General features: G+C 32.5%; 2 protein-coding genes and 1 long non-coding RNA gene across 3 annotated transcripts; 1 reads left to right on the forward strand and 2 right to left on the reverse strand.

The window, feature by feature from the left end:
• Nucleotides 1-3,818: 3,818 nt before the first annotated feature.
• LOC127106528 (glucan endo-1,3-beta-glucosidase) lies at nucleotides 3,819-5,173 on the forward strand. The gene is made up of 2 exons (XM_051043812.1): nucleotides 3,819-3,987; nucleotides 4,082-5,173. The coding sequence occupies exons 1-2, from the start codon at nucleotides 3,933-3,935 to the stop codon at nucleotides 5,017-5,019; spliced, it is 993 nt and encodes a 330-aa protein (XP_050899769.1). The 5' UTR covers nucleotides 3,819-3,932; the 3' UTR covers nucleotides 5,020-5,173.
• A 2,196-nt stretch (nucleotides 5,174-7,369) lies between these two features.
• On the reverse strand, nucleotides 7,370-10,541 carry LOC127103433 (tyrosine-protein phosphatase DSP3). The gene is made up of 6 exons (XM_051040693.1): nucleotides 10,533-10,541; nucleotides 9,505-9,551; nucleotides 8,434-8,527; nucleotides 7,966-8,023; nucleotides 7,813-7,856; nucleotides 7,370-7,711 (listed from the first exon to the last, which is right to left on the reverse strand). Exons 1-6 carry the CDS (start codon nucleotides 10,539-10,541, stop codon nucleotides 7,454-7,456), a joined length of 510 nt encoding a protein of 169 aa, XP_050896650.1. The 3' UTR covers nucleotides 7,370-7,453.
• A 3,639-nt stretch (nucleotides 10,542-14,180) lies between these two features.
• Nucleotides 14,181-19,456, reverse strand: LOC127106529 (uncharacterized). The gene is made up of 2 exons (XR_007795417.1): nucleotides 19,298-19,456; nucleotides 14,181-14,778 (listed from the first exon to the last, which is right to left on the reverse strand). It is a non-coding gene; the product is annotated as an uncharacterized LOC127106529 (long non-coding RNA).
• Between the last annotated feature and the right edge of the window lie 264 nt (nucleotides 19,457-19,720).

Raw genomic sequence — 19,720 nt, forward strand, 5'->3', positions numbered from 1 at the left:
GGGACAATATAGAGTGGAACTAGATAGAGGTTGATGCGACTGCGGAGAGTTCTAAGCCTTTCGTATGCCCTGCTCCCATGTCATAGCGACATGTTCAAAGGTTCGACGGGATCCATCCTACTTACTATCCGACATTTACAAAGTCATAAACCTCTCAAATGTTTACAAAATTAGTTTTTCAGTGGTAGCAAAAGATGATTATTGGCCTGAATATCAAGGGGACATTCTCTATCACAATGAAATAATGCGAAGAAAGAAAAATGGCCATCCAAACAACACCCGTATTCGAACCAGAATGGATACGGCGAACAAAATGGTTCAATTATATAGTTCATGTCGCCAACCTGGTCATAATCGTACTAATTGTCCCAGTGTTGGAACAAGCACAACAAGATAATTTTAATTGTATCTCTTTTATTTTATATTAAAAACAACATTTATTTCATATGATAACTTTGTGAGAAAATACCATCACAAACAAATACAAAACATTCAACACACAAGCAACACATAAACAACAACACAACAGACTACAACAAATAAAATACCATTACTATAACAATGCGATTACAACCATCAAAACAATTTTGAACATATTATACATCATCCTGTGAACGTCTCTATCAGTCTTAATATCCACTCATACACGAACTTCTCCATTTTGGTTGAACGTGGACTCAAGCCATTGAATTCTTCTAATCCTTTCATCCTCTGCAATTTCTCCATCTAACCAACGGTTCAATGTCCGATTAAGACATTCGAACGATTCTATATTCCAAAGTCGAATCTTTATCGAAGGTTGAATTGCTGAAAAGATTAAATCGCCATTTTTCATGTGAATGTATTCAAACATGATTAAAGAAAACAAAATTGAAGGAGATTGAAGGAAATGGAAGGAGGGTAAAAAGTTGTCTAAAAAAATATGGGAGATGCGCATGGTATTTATAGAAGAACCAAAGTATGCGTGCACCAATGCACTAGGCTCTACACACACTAACACATGCATGCGCCAATGCACGTGGCGTACACACATATGCATGCGACAATGCATGTGGCACCTACATGCATTGGTTTTGCATGCATGCGCACACAACATTGGCGCTTGGCGCATCAATAGAAAAAAGTGGTTATATTAATATTTTTTTTAAAATTTGATTATTTTTGAGATTTTATTTTGAAAACCGATTATTTTAAAAAAATCCATTTTAAAACTCTCCACTTTAGCCTAGCAAACCCATAAAAAAACTTTCATTGGAGTTACTCTTTAATGCTAAAAATGATTGTATTACGACATTCCATATTCAACTTTACTCTGAATTTAAATTAACCTCCCCTAAATAGACAACGAGATTGATGCCTCTTGGATGAGTCAACACCAACTTTTCAATTTTATTTGTGTTTTGTATAAATTATTGGCTCCAACAATTTCTTAAATATTATTTTGGTTTTTAGCACTCATTTTTGAAAATTATCTAACTAAAGGATTATAATTGACTCCAGTTATTTTCAATAATATTATAAAGTAATCTTGATTTCGACCAATTCATTAATGACACATAGAGGGTGTTCAATTCAAACTGATCAAAATAAAAATCATAAATCGATAAAAAAAATCAAAAATTATAAAAAAAATAAAAACTGATTAGATGTATTTGGATGTTATTTTGTAAAAACTACTCGATTTGAATTGGATTTTTCATTAATTTTTAAAAATCGATCCAAACCAAACTGAATCTTGTGTGTATTTTTATACTTACTTATTTTTTATTAATATGATATGATTGTTTTAATTTATTATTCGTTTATAATTATTTTTTTAATATTACTTGTTAGTTTAATTTAATATATTTATTTTTATTATTCATTTGTTTCAACCATAAAATATTAATTTTTAATATATTATATGTTATATATTATATCAAATATATTATTTATTATAATTTTTATAATCTTAATAAAAATATAGTTTATAATTAATTATTCAAGAATCGTTCCAAATTAAACAGTTTGAAATTGAATCGGATAAGATCATTTTTTTAATCAATCATTTAAAATTAAACGAAACTGTGAAAAGATTTATCTTTAAATCGAATGAATTTTTACCTTAAAATAATTCAAACTGTACTGCGAAGACTAATGACACATATTTGTCTCATTTTTATATGCACCCCCCAAAAAGTTAGAGGAGGCGCTCCAATGCATCTTAATTATTTTCATCTCTATATATTTGTCTTAATTATTTTCACTTAAAATAATTCAAACTGTACTGCGAAGACTAATGACACATATTTGTCTTAATTATTTTCATCTCTATATATTTGTCTTAAGAATATAAAATGCAAATATTAAATAATATTCTTAACTTATATATTTTAAAACAATGATAAAATAAAATTAAATATATATTTAGTTAATTTAAAATTTTAAAATAGGTACAAAAATTCTAAGTGAAAATAATTAAGACAAATATATAGAGATGAAAAAAATTAATCTATTGTAATTATACATTATTTTAAAATTAAGTGAAAAAAAAATTCAACTAAGATTTAGTAATTTATTGATCTACTGTAATTATACACGGTATATTAAATCAATGATGAAACAAATTGATATGAAGGGTCTGTGGTGCAGTGGTAATGTGTTTGACTCCTAATGAAAAGGTTGTGTGTTTGATTTTTGTTGGTTACAAATTTGAATTATCTTTTCACAATTTTTTTGAAAAACAGGGTTATTTTAAAAAAAAAATCAATTAGTTATTTCCAAACGAATAATATGGAAAAAAATTAATTAGTTTATTTTATAAAAATTATGAGTTATATATTTTGAAAATTCTCATTTTTATTTAAAAATATAAATTAAACCAACTAATTAATTTGTGATTAATTTTTAAGTGTGGTACAAAAATATTCATTTTTATTAGTATATATACACTTTTGTGTTATTATTTAATTTGAAACAATCTATATAAAAATATTATTAAATAGTTTTGAATAAAAAGATTTATAGTAGTATTATTAATTATAAAATTAATTTATTGTAGCATTAAGAGTAAAATTTCAAAATAACCCTTTAAAAAGACAACATGACATGACAAGAAAAAAAACATAAAAGGTTAGGTTTGTAAATTTAGTTGTAGTTTGTTTTCTCAAGTTTATTTATAACCAATACTACTTCTATGTCCTAACAATAATTATATCTAGGAAAGGTAGAAGCATTTTTTTTATGTGGCATAGATTACTACTGCATTAATGCATGGGCTTTGTGCAATTAACCATGTCATACTTACGTATGAGTTTAACGTTGTGGTGACGTTGTCCTACTAGCCTTTAGTGTTATAGTGGTTACTAATGTCTAGTCTAGAGTATGTTATAAATGTCGTGTGCCCCATATAGCTATAAGTTTCTTTGAAATGGTCAGTATATATATTCAAGTTGGCTTTTCCAAAGAAAAGTCATGAATTGATGGATATTATGCATTAAATTGGAAAGACTAGTTCATAAGAAAAGTCCAACCAAATATGATACGATCTCCATCACTTACAAAATCAGATTCTTCTTCAAATAATTTGTTATTTGCTTGAAGTTCATTAAACTACTCAAATTCAATCCCTTCATTTTTTATTAGAAATTCAATAACTTATTAAACATATGACCATTCAATAAACAAATGTATATGCAATTGCACCACCGAAAATATGGTTGGAATTAAAAAACATAGCATTAACTTTAGTTGAGTTCTTGAAGGGGCTAAAAGTCCTATGTTATTGGAGGGCCACTCTGCAATTAATACAAAATATGGACTTCATGAAATGTTGGCTTATTCTTATGCATATAAATATGGATTATCTGGTGGAGTAAAAGATATCAAAGTTGTGTACTTCCATTTTGGTATCATTCATCAAACAATATATTACTAAAAAGAAACACTTCAATATGTCTAATATTTTTCTGCTTATTGGTATACTGTCTATTGGATTAGCATTTACAGGTAATTACAGTAATATATATTCATAATTAATTTTATTATATTAATGACTATAAGGTTGCGAGTTCGAATTCTGACAAAGTGTATGTCTTTGCAGGTGCACAATCCATAGGAGTTTGCTATGGAATGATTGGCAATAACCTACCATCCAAGCAAGAAGTTGTGGATTTATATAAATCAAAAGGCATTAACAGAATGCGTTTATATTATCCAGATGAAGAAGCTCTTCAAGCCCTTAGAGGTTCCAACATTGAATTGATTCTTGATGTGGCTAAGGAAACCCTTTCTTCTCTTGTAAATGCCAATGAAGCCACAAACTGGATCAACAAATTTGTTAAACCCTACTCACAAGATGTTAAAATTAAGTACATCACTGTTGGAAATGAAATCTACCCTAATGACAATGAGGCCCAGTACATTCTCCCTGCATTGCAAAACATTCAAAACGCAATTTCTTCTGCTAATTTACAAGGCCAAATCAAGGTCTCTATAGCAATAGCCATGTCTTTGATTCAGAATTCTTATCCACCTAACAATGGTGCTTTTATTGACCCAGCAAGGTCTTATATACAACCAATAATTAACTTCCTAGTGACCAATGGGTCACCATTTCTTGCAAATGTGTATCCATACATCGCTTATGTCGGGGATAAACAAAACATTCATCTTGATTATGCTCTTTTTAATCAACAAGGAAACAATGATGTTGGTTATCAAAATCTCTTTGATGCGCAGTTGGATTCAGTATACGCTGCTCTTGAGAAAGTCGGGGGTTCTAATTTGCAGATTGTTGTGTCTGAGAGTGGATGGCCATCTGCTGGTGGAGATGGGGCAACACCGGAAAATGCTGCCACATATTATAGTAATTTGATTAATCATGTTAAGAGTGGGACCGTGAAGAAACCTGGTATGGCTATTGAGACTTATTTGTTTGCCATGTTTGATGAAAATCAGAAGAATGGTGCATCAACTGAACAACATTTTGGTCTCTTTAATCCTGATAAATCGCCTAAATATCAAATAAATTTCAATTAGATAAATTAATGGATGATTTTAAAAAAAAATATATGTAACTAAATATATATAAGAATAATTGTGCCAGAATGCACATGATGATGATGTTGTTGTTGTTAGCATGTTCCTATTTATATAATGAATTAAATAAATGAAAGGTGATGTACTTTATTAATTCTCAGTTTCTATCATGGTCTGTGTTAGATATTATGGTGTAAAACATCAACATTGATTTTTTTTCTCATATTCTTATGTCAAATTTGAGTTTGTTCGGAAGAGATAAAAAACAACTTTTGCATTAGATAAACATATTTTCATGTGTAAGATATATGGATTTTCAATCGGAATTTTTTCACTTAACCATCCTTCACACACGAGTACTGAAGAAGGTAGAAGTGATTAAACAAGGTATACGTTAATCCTATTTTAGGTGAGACTTGGAAAGATAAATCCTTCGAGCTAAATTTGAAAAGGGGAGTCTCTTAGACAAAATTTAAATAGTCAAGTCCTTTAGACGAGTTCTTCAAACGAGACTTAAAAAGATGAGCCCCTCAAACGAGACTTAAATAATCGAGTCTCTTATGCGATACCTTTTTAGGCGATTCTCACAGACGAGACTTAGATAATCGAGTCCGCTCAGGAGAAACTTAGATAGTTGAGTCTCCTCATGTGAGTGCCCTAAGAAAGAGACGTTCGGATTCTAGAGGCACGTGAAGCATTTAATACTTCATAATGATGAGGTAATTAATGGTGACGTGGTGTGACAGGAAGGTCATTGTTACAAATCTAAATCAACATATGTAGTTAAAACGGATACACTATTTAAACTGTGAGGTTTCCCCAAAAACAAAACCCCTGCAGTTTAAACAGTGTATCAATTTTTAACTACATATGCTAACCCAGATTTATACCAATGGCCTTACTGTTATACCACGTCACCAGAATTTAACATTTTTTTGTCAGAAATTGACTAAAGGGACCAAATATAGTAACAAAAGTGAAGTTAATGGACTAACTTGTAACAATTTTTTAATTAAGGGACTAAAGTGGAACATTAAATTAAGTTAAGAGACTTGTTCATTAATTATGATAAACAAACAATAATCAAACATAAAGGGGATGCAGGAAGCGCAATGCCCAAGGTGCACAGGACCCAAGGGACGCTAGTCTAGTCTAATGGGAAGCTAAGAGAATCAAAAGAGGTTGACTCATCTCATGCGTTGGATTCGTTGTCTGATGATCCAAAGACGTAGAAAACGAGGGTGCATACAATATGGTCGGGGTTCCCACATGGGACCCCAGGTCAAAGGCAAGAGTATGCATATTTGAAGGTTGATACACCAACCACGTGGCATAATGAAAGGAAGGGACAGTGATTAAAAGAGAGAGGAGACTCACGTGAGTCTCATTCAACCTTTTACTTGTGAGTGCAACTTTCCGTTAGATGTATTTTGTATGATATCAAAACTAAGATACTTTAACATTTATGTATATTAGACAATATCCTTTGAGTCTTAATGTGCATCTTAGCATTAGGAAGTATAAAAATATTTTGAAATGAGTTAGAAAAGGTTTCATGCATTAAAAATAAGTTTTTTTTTTGGAAAAAACAGTATACAGGTCGACATGTACGTGCTATAGGTGAACACATAGAAGAAGAAAAAATCCATGTTTTGACACATACGAGTTACAGCACTACGCCAAATAAGGGAAAAGAGGGCGCTTTTTTTGGCCTATAACAACGCTTTAAAGCGCCCTCTAATCTGGCGCTGGCATAGGTAAAGACAACGCTTTTTTTCCTGGTGAAAGCGCTCTCTAAAGTGACTCTTTAAGCCCTTTAAGGGCCACTTTAGAGGGCGCTTTTTAAAGAAAGCGCCCTCTAAAGTGGAAACTTTTAAGGGTTTAAGGGCGCTTTTACTGGAAAGCGCCCTCTAAAGTGGAAATTTAAAGGGTTTAGAGGGCGCTTTTACTGGAAAGCGCCCTCTAAAGTGGGTGGTTATTTAATTTTTTTTTTTAAAAAGCGCTATATTTTTTTATTTATTTTAGACAGCCTGTATATTGAAGCAGTACACCTAAAACTGTATAATTTGAAGCCCTTTTTCACACATTGCATTCAACAAGCCTTATATACAACAATCCATACATATACAACAATCAACTGATATATAATCGTTTAACTTCTAAAGATTCTAAATATACAACCAATTCATAACTTAAAAAGAAATAAAACTAAGTAGCAAAAGCATCTCTGAGATGTATGTTTTTTTTAGTTCTTTATTGTTAACTATGAATAAAACTAAGTAGCAAAAGCATCTCTGAGAATATGCATGTCAATAGCAGTACTCAAAAGATCTTTAAAAACCCTAAGGATATATGTTCAAAGACTCCAAAAAATTACGTTGAAGTATGAGTTCTCTACCAAATCCAAAAATGGAGTTGATAGCCAGTGCAGCAGCTAAAACGATGTCAAACGGGGTGGCTTCTGCGTAGTCTCGCCTTGATACATCAATCTGCGCTTCTTTGAAACACCTTGATACTGGTAGATGATGCTGTAGAGGCACTGCCTAAGATTTATGATGTCAAACATCTCTATAAATGTTAAATCCGTTGTCCTGGATTTAGCACCAGCATAGCGCTGGTACTTCTCAAACACAGAAGACAGACACCAGTTCTGCATCTTTCTGAAGCAACCAACTACACAACCTGTTCTATGCTGTATTACAGAAGAAAAATCATCATTAGAACAAACAATTAGGAATTCAAAACAGAAATTCAGAATTGAGAAGATAAACTTGCAAGTGATCAATCTTATACCTTTCCTCGTTTGCAATGAATCAAAACAGGGTGATTTCTCACATCTGAAACCAGACAAAATTAAGGAATTAGATATCTAATAAACAAGAGAAACACCAACAAAGATATACAAAAAATCTGCATTTCAAAGTTGAATAAGTTTGCTTTAAATACCAAGTAAAATTTTCAAAGCCTCCATAATAGAATCATTGAGAATAGGTAAAGAAACTTCCTGCAGAAAAATACAAAGATTTATTAACTCTAAAATAAAAAAAAGAGAGATAAAACCAAAAATGAATCACCAATCCACATAGGTCAAATTTCATGATTATTAGCAGCTAACACCAACCCATATTTATGATAAACCCCAAACCCCCTTTTTCCCCTAATTATACAATTAAACCTAAAACCCTAATCTAATAATCTGCAAAAATAACACAATCACAGAAAAAATTCAAACTTTGAGTAATACACATACATTTCATGATTTCAATGAAATTTCATTAACAAAATTCAGAATGATTCAAACAATCACAGACTTTTTAACAACAATCAAAACCCAATTCAAAACATCATACATTGAAATAACATGATTAAACACATTTGAACACATATATGATGAATACGAATATAAAAAATTACCGTTTTCCCCTCAATTCCAAATTGAAATAGACGAATATTCTGTGATTTAAGAAACTCCAAATTCTCCTCCGGATAGGGTTCAGGACACAAGTATCTGCATCAATTCGAAAAAAGTTTCACCCTAACCATATATATATATATATATATATATATATATATATATATATATATATATATATATATATATATATATATATATATATATATATATATATATATATATATATATATATATATATATAACATCAATAAATCAATAAATAAAGAGTCATTTTAATCATAGTTAACAATAAAGAACTAAAAAAATGGAACAGTTGGTGAAATTTAACCCATAATGCCTAGTCTCCATTGCTAGCATTGCAACACAATAATTATTGTTGAGAATACTCAATAAATGTATGAACCAAGAAAAATGAAACCAAAAATGAACAATAGCGAACGTCAGAAGAGAAACCAAGTAATATGAAGATTACAAAAATACCTATGGTGTCAAAATCGAACAGCTAACAACGAATTAATAGAAGGAGGAAACGTCGTAGATCTAACAGAGGTGGAAGGAGAACGCCTTAGAAGTAGCGAAAATCGTAGCAGTGAGAACCCTAACGTGAAAAAGAACGAAAATAACAGAGAGTGAAATAACAAAACGCGCAGTATGTTATAATTTTAAAGTTTACTAAAGGGGACCTTAGAGGGCGCTTGTGGAAAAAAAGCGCCCTCTAAAGGGGGCCTAAGAGGGCGCTTATGAAAGCGCTCTCTAAGGCCTTCCAAAAGCGCTTTATAAACTGGAAATGCACATGGACTTATAGAGCGTTTTTTTAAAAGCGCCCTCTAAGGGTAACCTTAGAGGGCGCTTTCTAAAAAGCGCCCTGTATTGTTGTCCCTCTATCTCCTCCTTATTTTTTCGCTTCACCTTAGAGGGCGCTTTATTACAAAAGCGCCCTCTAAAGTGCGCTGTCTATTCCAGTTGTTCGCTCCTTATTTTTTCGCATCACTTTAGAGTGCGCTTTTGTAATAAAGCGCCCTCTAAGGTGCGCTGTCTATTCTAGTTTTTGGCGTAGTGCAGGTCGACACATGTACCTCATTTTTAAAGTCTGTAGCTTCTGTTTGATGTGCCACCTCTACAAGTCGACGCATGACCTCTACAGGTCGACACATGACTTATATAGGTCGACACATGCATCGAATAGATCGACACATGCATTAAATTTTTTGATGATTTGCATTCCTTTTTAAATCTTTTGCATTCCTTTTGCCTCTAACTTGCATACATATATATACTTCATGCATGCATCATTTCTAGTAAGGTTATAGAGTAAACCTACACAAAACCATAATTTTAAAGTGTTCGTATCATCTTCAACCTCATTCTATGCATACATACAAACAAACTACACATAATCATTCTTTATTTAGGTGCCATCTAGAATCAGTTGATAAAGTCCAATTTAGGTTATTGAATTGTATATTGGATTGAGATCTTTGAGGGCTTCAAATAAGAAAATTAAGTTAGGGTTTTCCTTCAAGATCAATTAGGGATTTTAAGGTTTTTGGACAATGTTACGCAATTTGGATTTGATTGAGTGAAGGCCTTGAAGAACATAAGGTTCTTGCAAAGGAGTAGTGATCAGTCACCTTTTGTGCTAATTTTGAGGTCATTTGAATACCAAAAGTAGGTGAATTGCTGAGAATTTGGGCAGTCGTTTGAACATATTATTGGTAGATTTTTATAGAAACATGATCTGGTAAGGTTTTAGCAATTTTGAGTTATTTTTCGCGCTTGAGGTAATGTTTCATGTGTTTACAGGACTTACGAGTAAATAGAAGCTGAAGTAGAGAAGAAATCGGACGACAGCGCGTGAGCAGGAGAAAAAAAGGGAAAATCACATTTCCTACCCATACGCGTATGAGGCATCTCATATGTGTATGGCTACTCAACCTCACCTCCCACCATACGCGTAACAACATGAGGGAGGTGAAAATTTAGTCTCTGCTTATACGCATATGGGAAGGCCCAAACATGTATGAATCCAATCAACCAAGCACCCAAGCGCAGCCAGAAACCTTACGTGTATGGCTCCAGCTGGGCCATACGCCCTAACCTGGTCCATATGCGTATGGGTTAGTGTAAAAAGTGACCATACGCATATGAGTGGAAACCATACGTGTATGGCACAACCAGGATCTGAAAAAGCTCAAAATTTGCCTATTTAGTCGAAAAACACGAATTTTCAAGGGTTTGACGATTTTTTAGTACAGAGAACGCATTTTGAAGGCTGGAACACTGAAGAATTCGTGGTGGATTAAGATTCTTATGAAATTTTGTGATTGAAGACCTCTTTTCTTTCATTAATTTGTAATGTCTACACTTTCTATCATGTTTTTTTGTTATTGTTTTGAGTAGCTAAACCCCCTAATGCTAGGGGATGTCCTTGATTCAGATTTATGATAAAATTTTAAATTTCTACCTTGTAACGACTTTGATTTTGTGATATTTAACTTATTTACGATTTGTGCTTAATGATTTCTCTTTCAGAAAAATTGAGTTTGATCTATGGTTTATATTTAGGCTTGATCGCCATTGTTAATGCTTAGTTGTGAATAATTCATAGTAGATATCACCTAGGCCTCAGGATACCATGTCGAAATCAGAATATTATTGATTAAAATAATGCTTCATTTCATATGTAGTTCACTATGGATATAAGGATTAATTTTAATGATTAAAGGTTTTCTCACTAAGGACTTAGGAGTACTAAACACCCTTAAGGAACAGTAGTCAATATTATTGACTTAAGTTGTTGCAAGGTTAATTTACTATTGTTGATGGATCCGATCATACACCATCCCTAGCATGTTCACCCATAATAGTTTTAAATGGTTCAAATGTTTTCTTTACTTTCTTTTGTGTTCTATTTTCTACTTTTCAAACCAACACTTCAAAATCCCTAGGCTTTTGTTTAACTAAGATAGAACTCGAAATTTGTATCGTCAAGCAGTCCTTGATATCGATAATTGAGGAAATTATCCTTATTAATACATTGGAAGATTAGTACACTTGCTAATTTACCTATCAAGTTTTTGGCATCGTTGTCGGACACTGCCAAAGATTATAGAGTTCACAGTTTTATTTTTTAGTCAAAATTTTGTTGCTCTGCAACTAAAATTTTACTTCAATTTTTATTTTACTTTTATTATCATTTGGTTACTATTAATATTTATATGCGAGGAAAGTCCTGAGCTGATTTTCCTTTTGACATAGAACCAGAAAGAACGTTTCACGCTCGACTTAGACAAGCAAGACAAGCAAGACTAGCTGATATAGAGGTAGATGACTTGGTTGAATCAGATACAAAATTCGATATAGAAGAATCGAATATGGCTGAAGCTACTGAAGAAAGACTTCTTGGGGATTATGGGAGAGAAAATGCCCCAGATGATCGTCTGACTATAGTGAACCAACCGATGAATATGGTAAATTTTCAGTTACACCCATCTGACAGCTTGAGAAGAGACCTTTCACAGGAAAGATTAATGAAGATAAAAATAAACATCTGCAAAGGTTTCTTATTATGAGTACTGCCTTGAAGATAGATGGGCATTCTAAAGAAGCCAAAAAATTTAGAATGTTTTTGTTCACTTTAGCTGAAGATGCCAAATAATGGTTTTATTCGATTCCTGATGGAAGTATCACTAGTTGGGAAGATATGGAAATAAGTTTTCTTAATAGTATTTTCCTTCTTCTATTTTTCTCAGGAAAAGATATTGATATAATGAATTTTAAACAGAAGGAAGGAGAATCGTTAGCTGATGCTTACAAGAGATTTAAGAGATTACTGGTTGTTTGTCCTACTCACAACTTGGGCCATTCTGAAGAGGTGCAAATGTTTGTTAATGGCCTCATTTTGAAGACTAAATAACTGATTGATACAGTTGCTGGTGGGTCATCTAATTTTACAACAGCCAATGGTATCAAGAAGATTATAGAAGCCATTGCTACAAATGAACACTTAGAGTTGTATGATATGAGTGTGAGCAAACTCGAGGGAAAGATTGATTTAAAACTAGATACTCAGAGTATAAAAATGGAAGACCAAGTTGTTGCAGAAGTTGAAAAAAGACTCAAAGCAATGAATATATGTACTTAACATTTAACTTAAGTTTAACCAGTTCAAGTTGTGAGTTGTGAAATTTATGGTGGACCTCATTATACCATGCATTGTGTTGCAACTGTGCAAACAATTGAAGAAGTTAATTTTCTGAAGTAGAACAACCCATATTTTAATACTTACAATCCAGGATGGAAGAATCATCCAAACTTCTCCTAGAAAGATCATCAAAGGAATGTTCAGAAATAGGATCCTATTCAGTATCAGAACCAACAACAGTTTTGACCTCCGCAAAATTATCATAATCAGTTTCAACAACAATATCAACACCAAACTCCTAGGAAGGAAGATTAGGAAATAGCCATTAAAAAGATGGTAACTCAGAATTCTCAATTTCAAGAAGAGATAAGAAACAATCAAAGGAACACTATAGCTTCTATTAAAAATTTGTAAGTTAAGATGTGTCAGATAGCACAACAAATTGCAGGTACTCGGGCACGAGGATCTTTTCCTAGTGCAACAATGACTAATCCAAGAGAACATAATAATGTGAGTGATGTGGTACTTAGCTGTGGTAAGTCAAATGAGAGCTCTGAAGACAAATCATGTGAAGAAGACCACATGCTGGAAGTGGACTTAGAAATTAAAGAGAACCAGAAAATTGTTGAAGAAGAAGTCACACAAAAGGTGGTGGAGAGAGAAAAACCAAAAGATCCAAAGTCAATCATCAAACTCTCATTTTTCCTCCCCTCCCTCACCACCTTTACAAAGCTCCATACCTCAAAACTAAAAGGTGTGTATTATATTTTATTTTACTTAATTTTGTATATTATTGATTTTTCTCTTATTTGATGTTTCTCTTGTTGATCAAGTACACAAGAATTTGATCAAGGCTAATAAGTTGATTAAAGAAATTTCTTCACTTAAGGTATGGATTATTTTTAATTTTCAAAAATAAATATATATTGACTTGTGGGCTATTTAATAATTTTGTATATATTGTGCATATATTTTTGCAATTTATAAATAGGTTTAATATTTTTGAATAAATCCTAAATTTATATTGTTTATAAATCCTATTTTTTTTGAACAAATCCTAAATATAAAATTTTGTAAATATTATTTAAATATATTTTTTATATAGTATTTATATATTTATAAAACAAAACATATAATTAAGACATAATATATATTTAAAACATAATATATTTAAAAAAGAATATAAATTTTTAAACATAATATATAATTTTATAAAACAAAATATATAATAGAAACATAATATTTATTAAGCATAATATATACCATTCATCGAGCTATAATTAATGCTATGTGAAATATACGATAGATGGAAATCATAACTATTTTTTAAGTTATATTTTTATTTATTATATATTATTTTTATAGTTAATTATTTTAATTAGGCTAAGGACATGAGAGACCCCACGAATTAATGATCAATTTGTGAAGATGAGTATCAAAAAATCGAAGGAGTTTGTTGGCAACCGTTCCAGAAAAACTTTAATAAGTTGTTCATATATTATTATTTTATTTAATTATTTTATATAATTAAATTGTTTAAACTATATTTAATTTAATTTTTTATGTATGCATAGGAGGCTTACTATAACAACCCGTATAATATATATCTAGAATAATATCATACAAGTGTTATTATTTGGTACTGACACAATCATAAGTGCCTATTGGCATCAATATATATACATGTCCAAACTAAAAACATCAATGAAACATGTTATATAATAGTGCCTAAACAATAAAAATCTAAGAACTATGTGCAATATCTTCATTGCACACAAGTCCACAACGGAAGATCATGATAAACAACATCCCTTGAAACATCCATAAACAGCTTCTCTTAGATTCAACCTGCAAGGATTACCTGAAAAATAACAACAAGAGACAACAACAACAACTTTGTTCCTTCGTATATTCTCATAACATCAACACAACATCAACTACATCAACATGACATATCATTATACATGCAACAACATCAACATGGTTTCACCATATGATATTCCAATATGATATTAATACCATTCTAACAACAACACAACAACCAACATCATATATCATGGATTAACAACCATAGAGTTGCAACACACCAAGAAGTTCATATATCAATCATCAATTTAACAAACATAATAAACATCATAAATTCCTAACCCCCAATTTCATGAAATTTCTCCCCAAAGCTATAACTAAACTAAGAACTCACCTTGAGATGATGAAATAGAGATGAAGTTGGTGAAAAAGATGAGATGAAATCATGGTGTTTATGATGATAATGATGGCATCCATGGCTATCTTCTTCTTTCTCTTTTCTTCTTCCTTCTAGTTTTCTATCTTTTTTTCTTTTCCTTTCCTTTCTTTTCTTCTTTCTGATATATCTTCTTTTCTTCTTACCCACTTTTCTTCTCTACCACATACATATATATAGTATAATATATAATGTGTGGTTAGTATTTAGAGTTGGTAACAAAATATCTCAATTGATATTTTATCTTCCAGCACCAATTGACCAATTATTAATGTTAACAAAATGTCCTCTCTTGTATTTATTAATATTGGTCTGTCTCTTTTATTAATAACTAATCTCTTCAGAGTTCACTGGTTACAGTATTAGTCCTAACTGATAACACTTAGAGCACATATGAGCTCTAGTTGTTACAACTGATAATAGATAGAGTACATAGGAACTCAATTGACCTCAACTTGCATTAACGTCTTAGACCAACATTTGAGTTCTCTTCAATTTAAAGCTTATGACATACCCATCCTTCTAACTTATCCTGCTGACAAATTTCCTTCTTTCATGAACTTTTGAAACTTCTTGATTTCCATCATAATCTTATTCTGATATTGAATTAACATGTAAACTTGCTCCCACTTAATTCATCTGATATACCGCTCAACATCAGTTGGTCACTTTCCTCCCGGAAACCACGACTTCCCTTCCTTGCACTAAGTAACACAAAACATAATTACGACATCTTATCTTGATTTGGTTAATCAATGCTCATTAATTCTTCATAAGAAAACTTATTGATTCTTTGACCAAAAACAATATTGACTACTTTTTTCTTATTATTCCTTCAACAAGTGTGACAAACTTTGTAATTCATCTATTGATAATCTCATAAACTTCACTTGATCTGATACTGTATGCTGCAAACCTTTGCTCCTACTATTTCACTTCTCTCGTACTACTCCAATAAGATAGCACCATTAGCACGAGATTGTCTTACTCCCATTCTTATGAGTAACTATCTCTCTAATTCCCATAATCTTGATTGAACCCTTTCTTCCATCACCTTCCATTGTGATACTCTGATTCCAACATAGGAACACCTGGGATTCCTAAGAACCACTGGTTAGCTAACTGTCTACATAGAAGGTCATGCACATCTCCAGAGTGCCCACCACCCAAAATAGTACTAGGACCTCACCGACATCCCTTAGTAGAATAACTTCCTTGATGACTCACAAAAGTTTAGAATAAGATCGACACTCTTCAGAAGATAGGTATCCAGGAGTTACATTACTACAACCATAAAAATGTACAACATCCAGATTCATCATGTGTTTGGAGCAGCTAAACCAAATTAGTTTGACAATATCTGGTTCTGGTTACTATATACCATATTAAATCCTCTTATATGGTTATGATTCCTTCAAGGCTTCTGCTGACACAGGATTCCGACCAATAATAAAAATAACACCATTAAGGAACTTCAAGTCATCAACGAGACACCACTTCTAAGGAACCTTAAGCAAACTAGACTGTAATTGTGAGTGTCCATACAACTCATAGAGTCACACACAATATTTCACACACATCTAGAGATAACATTTCACTTTGTATCCAAAATCATTCATCTAAATCGTCATGTCCCATCTTCCATAATCTTAGCTCATGCTCTTACTAATATACAGTCCGAGTTACATGTTTAACTTCGGGAATATCTGATTCCCGTTCCTCCTGGGAAGTATAATTCATGAATCCTTCCAATAGGGTAGAGTATCATTGTACACAAAATACTACTCTCCTGGGGGTCCTCATCCGAAGCCATGAATCCAAGAAATTATTGAATTCCATATTCTGACTAATCAATTTACACTTTACCAACGCATACAATATACTGAACTAATCCCTTCTAGATCACCACTTGGTAAGTCTCTTCCAACATCACTCCTTAGGGTTCTCATTATCTGTAATAGTGATACACCCAAGAGTTACTCACACCAAATATGGTTCACTAGGTTGGTTTCCCCAAACGTCTGAATTCCATGATATCTCTACAGACGACCAACTATGCACTACACCTTCAGAAATCCCAATTTCAAAACTACCAATCTTACTTGTGGTGACTTGTAACTCCATCCTCAATTTGTACATCCACAACGATACACTTATGACAATTTAGACACCCTTAGCTCCAACACGGTGTGAATGTTTATACTCCATGATCAACCAACCAAACACTCCTCAAGCAGATAAATAACAACCAGACTTCCAATAAGCCACTATTACTCTTGCAATTCAAATAAAATGCACTTAAGATGATCCTTATCATTACCACACACTTATGACTGGAATTTTTCTTCTAACCCAATACCTACTACACACTTCATCATACTGGGGTTACTTGTCTAGATGACTTACCACGGACAATCCTCATTGTCTCCCCATAAGCTCTTACAACATAACATATTTCAAATCCTACACTTAGTCCCCATGCTCCAGCTTGGCTTGTCTTTCATTGTCTATCATCAACTCAACTTCTCGAAATACAAGACTCACTACTTAACAAAGTGTGTATTACTTCGCATCCATCTCAAGACAAGGAATCCATTACACACACTTGTGACCATAATGTTGCTATCACATACTTCTCTTAATACCAAGGTATAACTTCCTCAACTCCACTACATTCTCTAGAAATCTTTGATGCGAACAATCATTAACTACACGCACATAACTTAGCCTTAATAAATCTTGATGATCCCATTGTACCTTTATCTAAAACGTATCCCATTACAACAATTTTATTGCAATATTCACACCGCTTCCACACTCTGCGTTCACTTACCTTCCTATGGTAATTCTCCCAGTTCCAGTTACAAAACCATTCTACTAGAATTCTTTAAATCCAATTAGTTATTATTTTCTTCAATACAAATCTCCTTCAACCCATCCTACTAGAGCTTCCGTTGTTATATACTGCTTATTCTCTCTTCCTCACAAACTCTTATAATTAATCCTCAGGTAACTCAACATTCCATAACAATTCCTTGCCAACATTAAACCCTTGACGAGCTATCCTGAATCCGATCTCCCTTCTAAGACTGAACATACTTGGTTTATCTACTAGCTTCCATTTGGCCCATACCTGTTTCACTTGAAATAGGTAGGCATGTCCTTGAGTCTCTCCTTAAACTCCACCACTACCTTAGGCTCCCAACAAAACTGAACGTCCTTATCCCTCAAGTCCTTAACCACTTGCAAGGTACCATTCCAAATATATATTCTATGAAGTACTCTCGTTCTTCCAAAATGTTTTAGTGGCCTTAGAAACTGAAACACTGATACACTACCTCACTTCCAAACCTTATGGGATATGTGCAACATAACCATCCTTTCTCCTTCACCATACGAAATTACTTAAAATACTTATTCCATATTAGTGGGTATATTTTATTCCACTAGCAAATTCACTTATTCCTCAAAATTCTGACAAACTCATCCGATAGAATTCCTCAACTTCTCAACTCTGTTAACACTGTAGAGTTGCTTGAGCGATACACAACTCTTCAATTCCATAATACCCAAATCACAATTCCTACTGAAACTTCAACTGAGCTATCCGGTTCTCCTTACTTTCTAACTCTTGGCTTGATCCTACTCTCAAAGCACAAGTTCCACCCACACTTCGGAGTCCTCGTGGTCGCTCAACCATGATCCTACCTACCATTGCACATAGAATTAGGTTGATCAGGCCCAATACTACATACAGTGATGTTAAGAATCATGTTGGCTAAACACACATATGAGGCAGGAATAGATTTACTTATGATGTTTCAAGGCTAGGTCGAGAATCGACCTGCTCTGATACCAACTATAACAACCCGTATAATATATATCTAGAATAATATCATACAAGTTTTATTATTTGGTACTGACACAATCATAAGTGCCTATTGGCATCAATATATATAAATGTCCAAACTAAAAACATCAATGGAACATGTTATACAATAGTGCCTAAACAATAAAAATCTAAGAACTATGCGCAATATCTTCATTGCACACAACTCCATAACGGAAGATCATGATAAACAACATCCCTTGAAACATCCATAAACAACTTCTCTTAGATTCAACCTGCAAGGATTACCTGAAAAATAACAACAAGAGACAACAACAACAACTTTGTTCCTTCATATATTCTCATAACATCAACACAACCTCAACTACATCAACATGACATATCATTATACATGCAACAACATCAACATGGTTTCACCATATGATATTTCAATATGATATTGATACCATTCTAACAAAAACATAACAACCAACATCATATATCATGGATTAACAACCATAGAGTTGCAACACACCAAGAAGTTCATGTATCAATCATCAATTTAGCAAACATAGTAAACATCATAAATTCCTAACCCCCAATTTCATGAAATTTCTCCCTAAAGCTATAACTAAACTAAGAACTCACCTTGAGATGATGAAATAGAGATGAAGTTGGTGAAGAAGATGAGATGAAATCATGGTGTTTATGATGATAATGATGGCATCCATGGCTATCTTCTTCTTTCTCTTTTCTTCTTTCTTCTAATTTTCTATCTTTTTTTCTTTTCCTTTCCTTTCTTTTCTTCTTTCTGATATATCTTCTTTTCTTCTTACCCACTTTTCTTCTCTACCACATACATATATATAGTACAATATATAATGTGTGGTTAGTATTTAGAGTTGGTAACAAAATATCTCAATTGATATTTTATCTTCCAGCACCAATTGACCAATTATTAATGTTACCAAAATGTCCTCTCTTGTATTTATTAATATTGGTCTGTCTCTTTTATTAATAATTAATCTCTTTAGAGTTCACTGGTTACTCTATTGGTCCTAACTGATAACA

Source organism: Lathyrus oleraceus, chromosome 7 (assembly GCF_024323335.1).
Source record: "Lathyrus oleraceus cultivar Zhongwan6 chromosome 7, CAAS_Psat_ZW6_1.0, whole genome shotgun sequence".
Classification (NCBI taxonomy): Eukaryota; Viridiplantae; Streptophyta; class Magnoliopsida; order Fabales; family Fabaceae; genus Lathyrus; species Lathyrus oleraceus.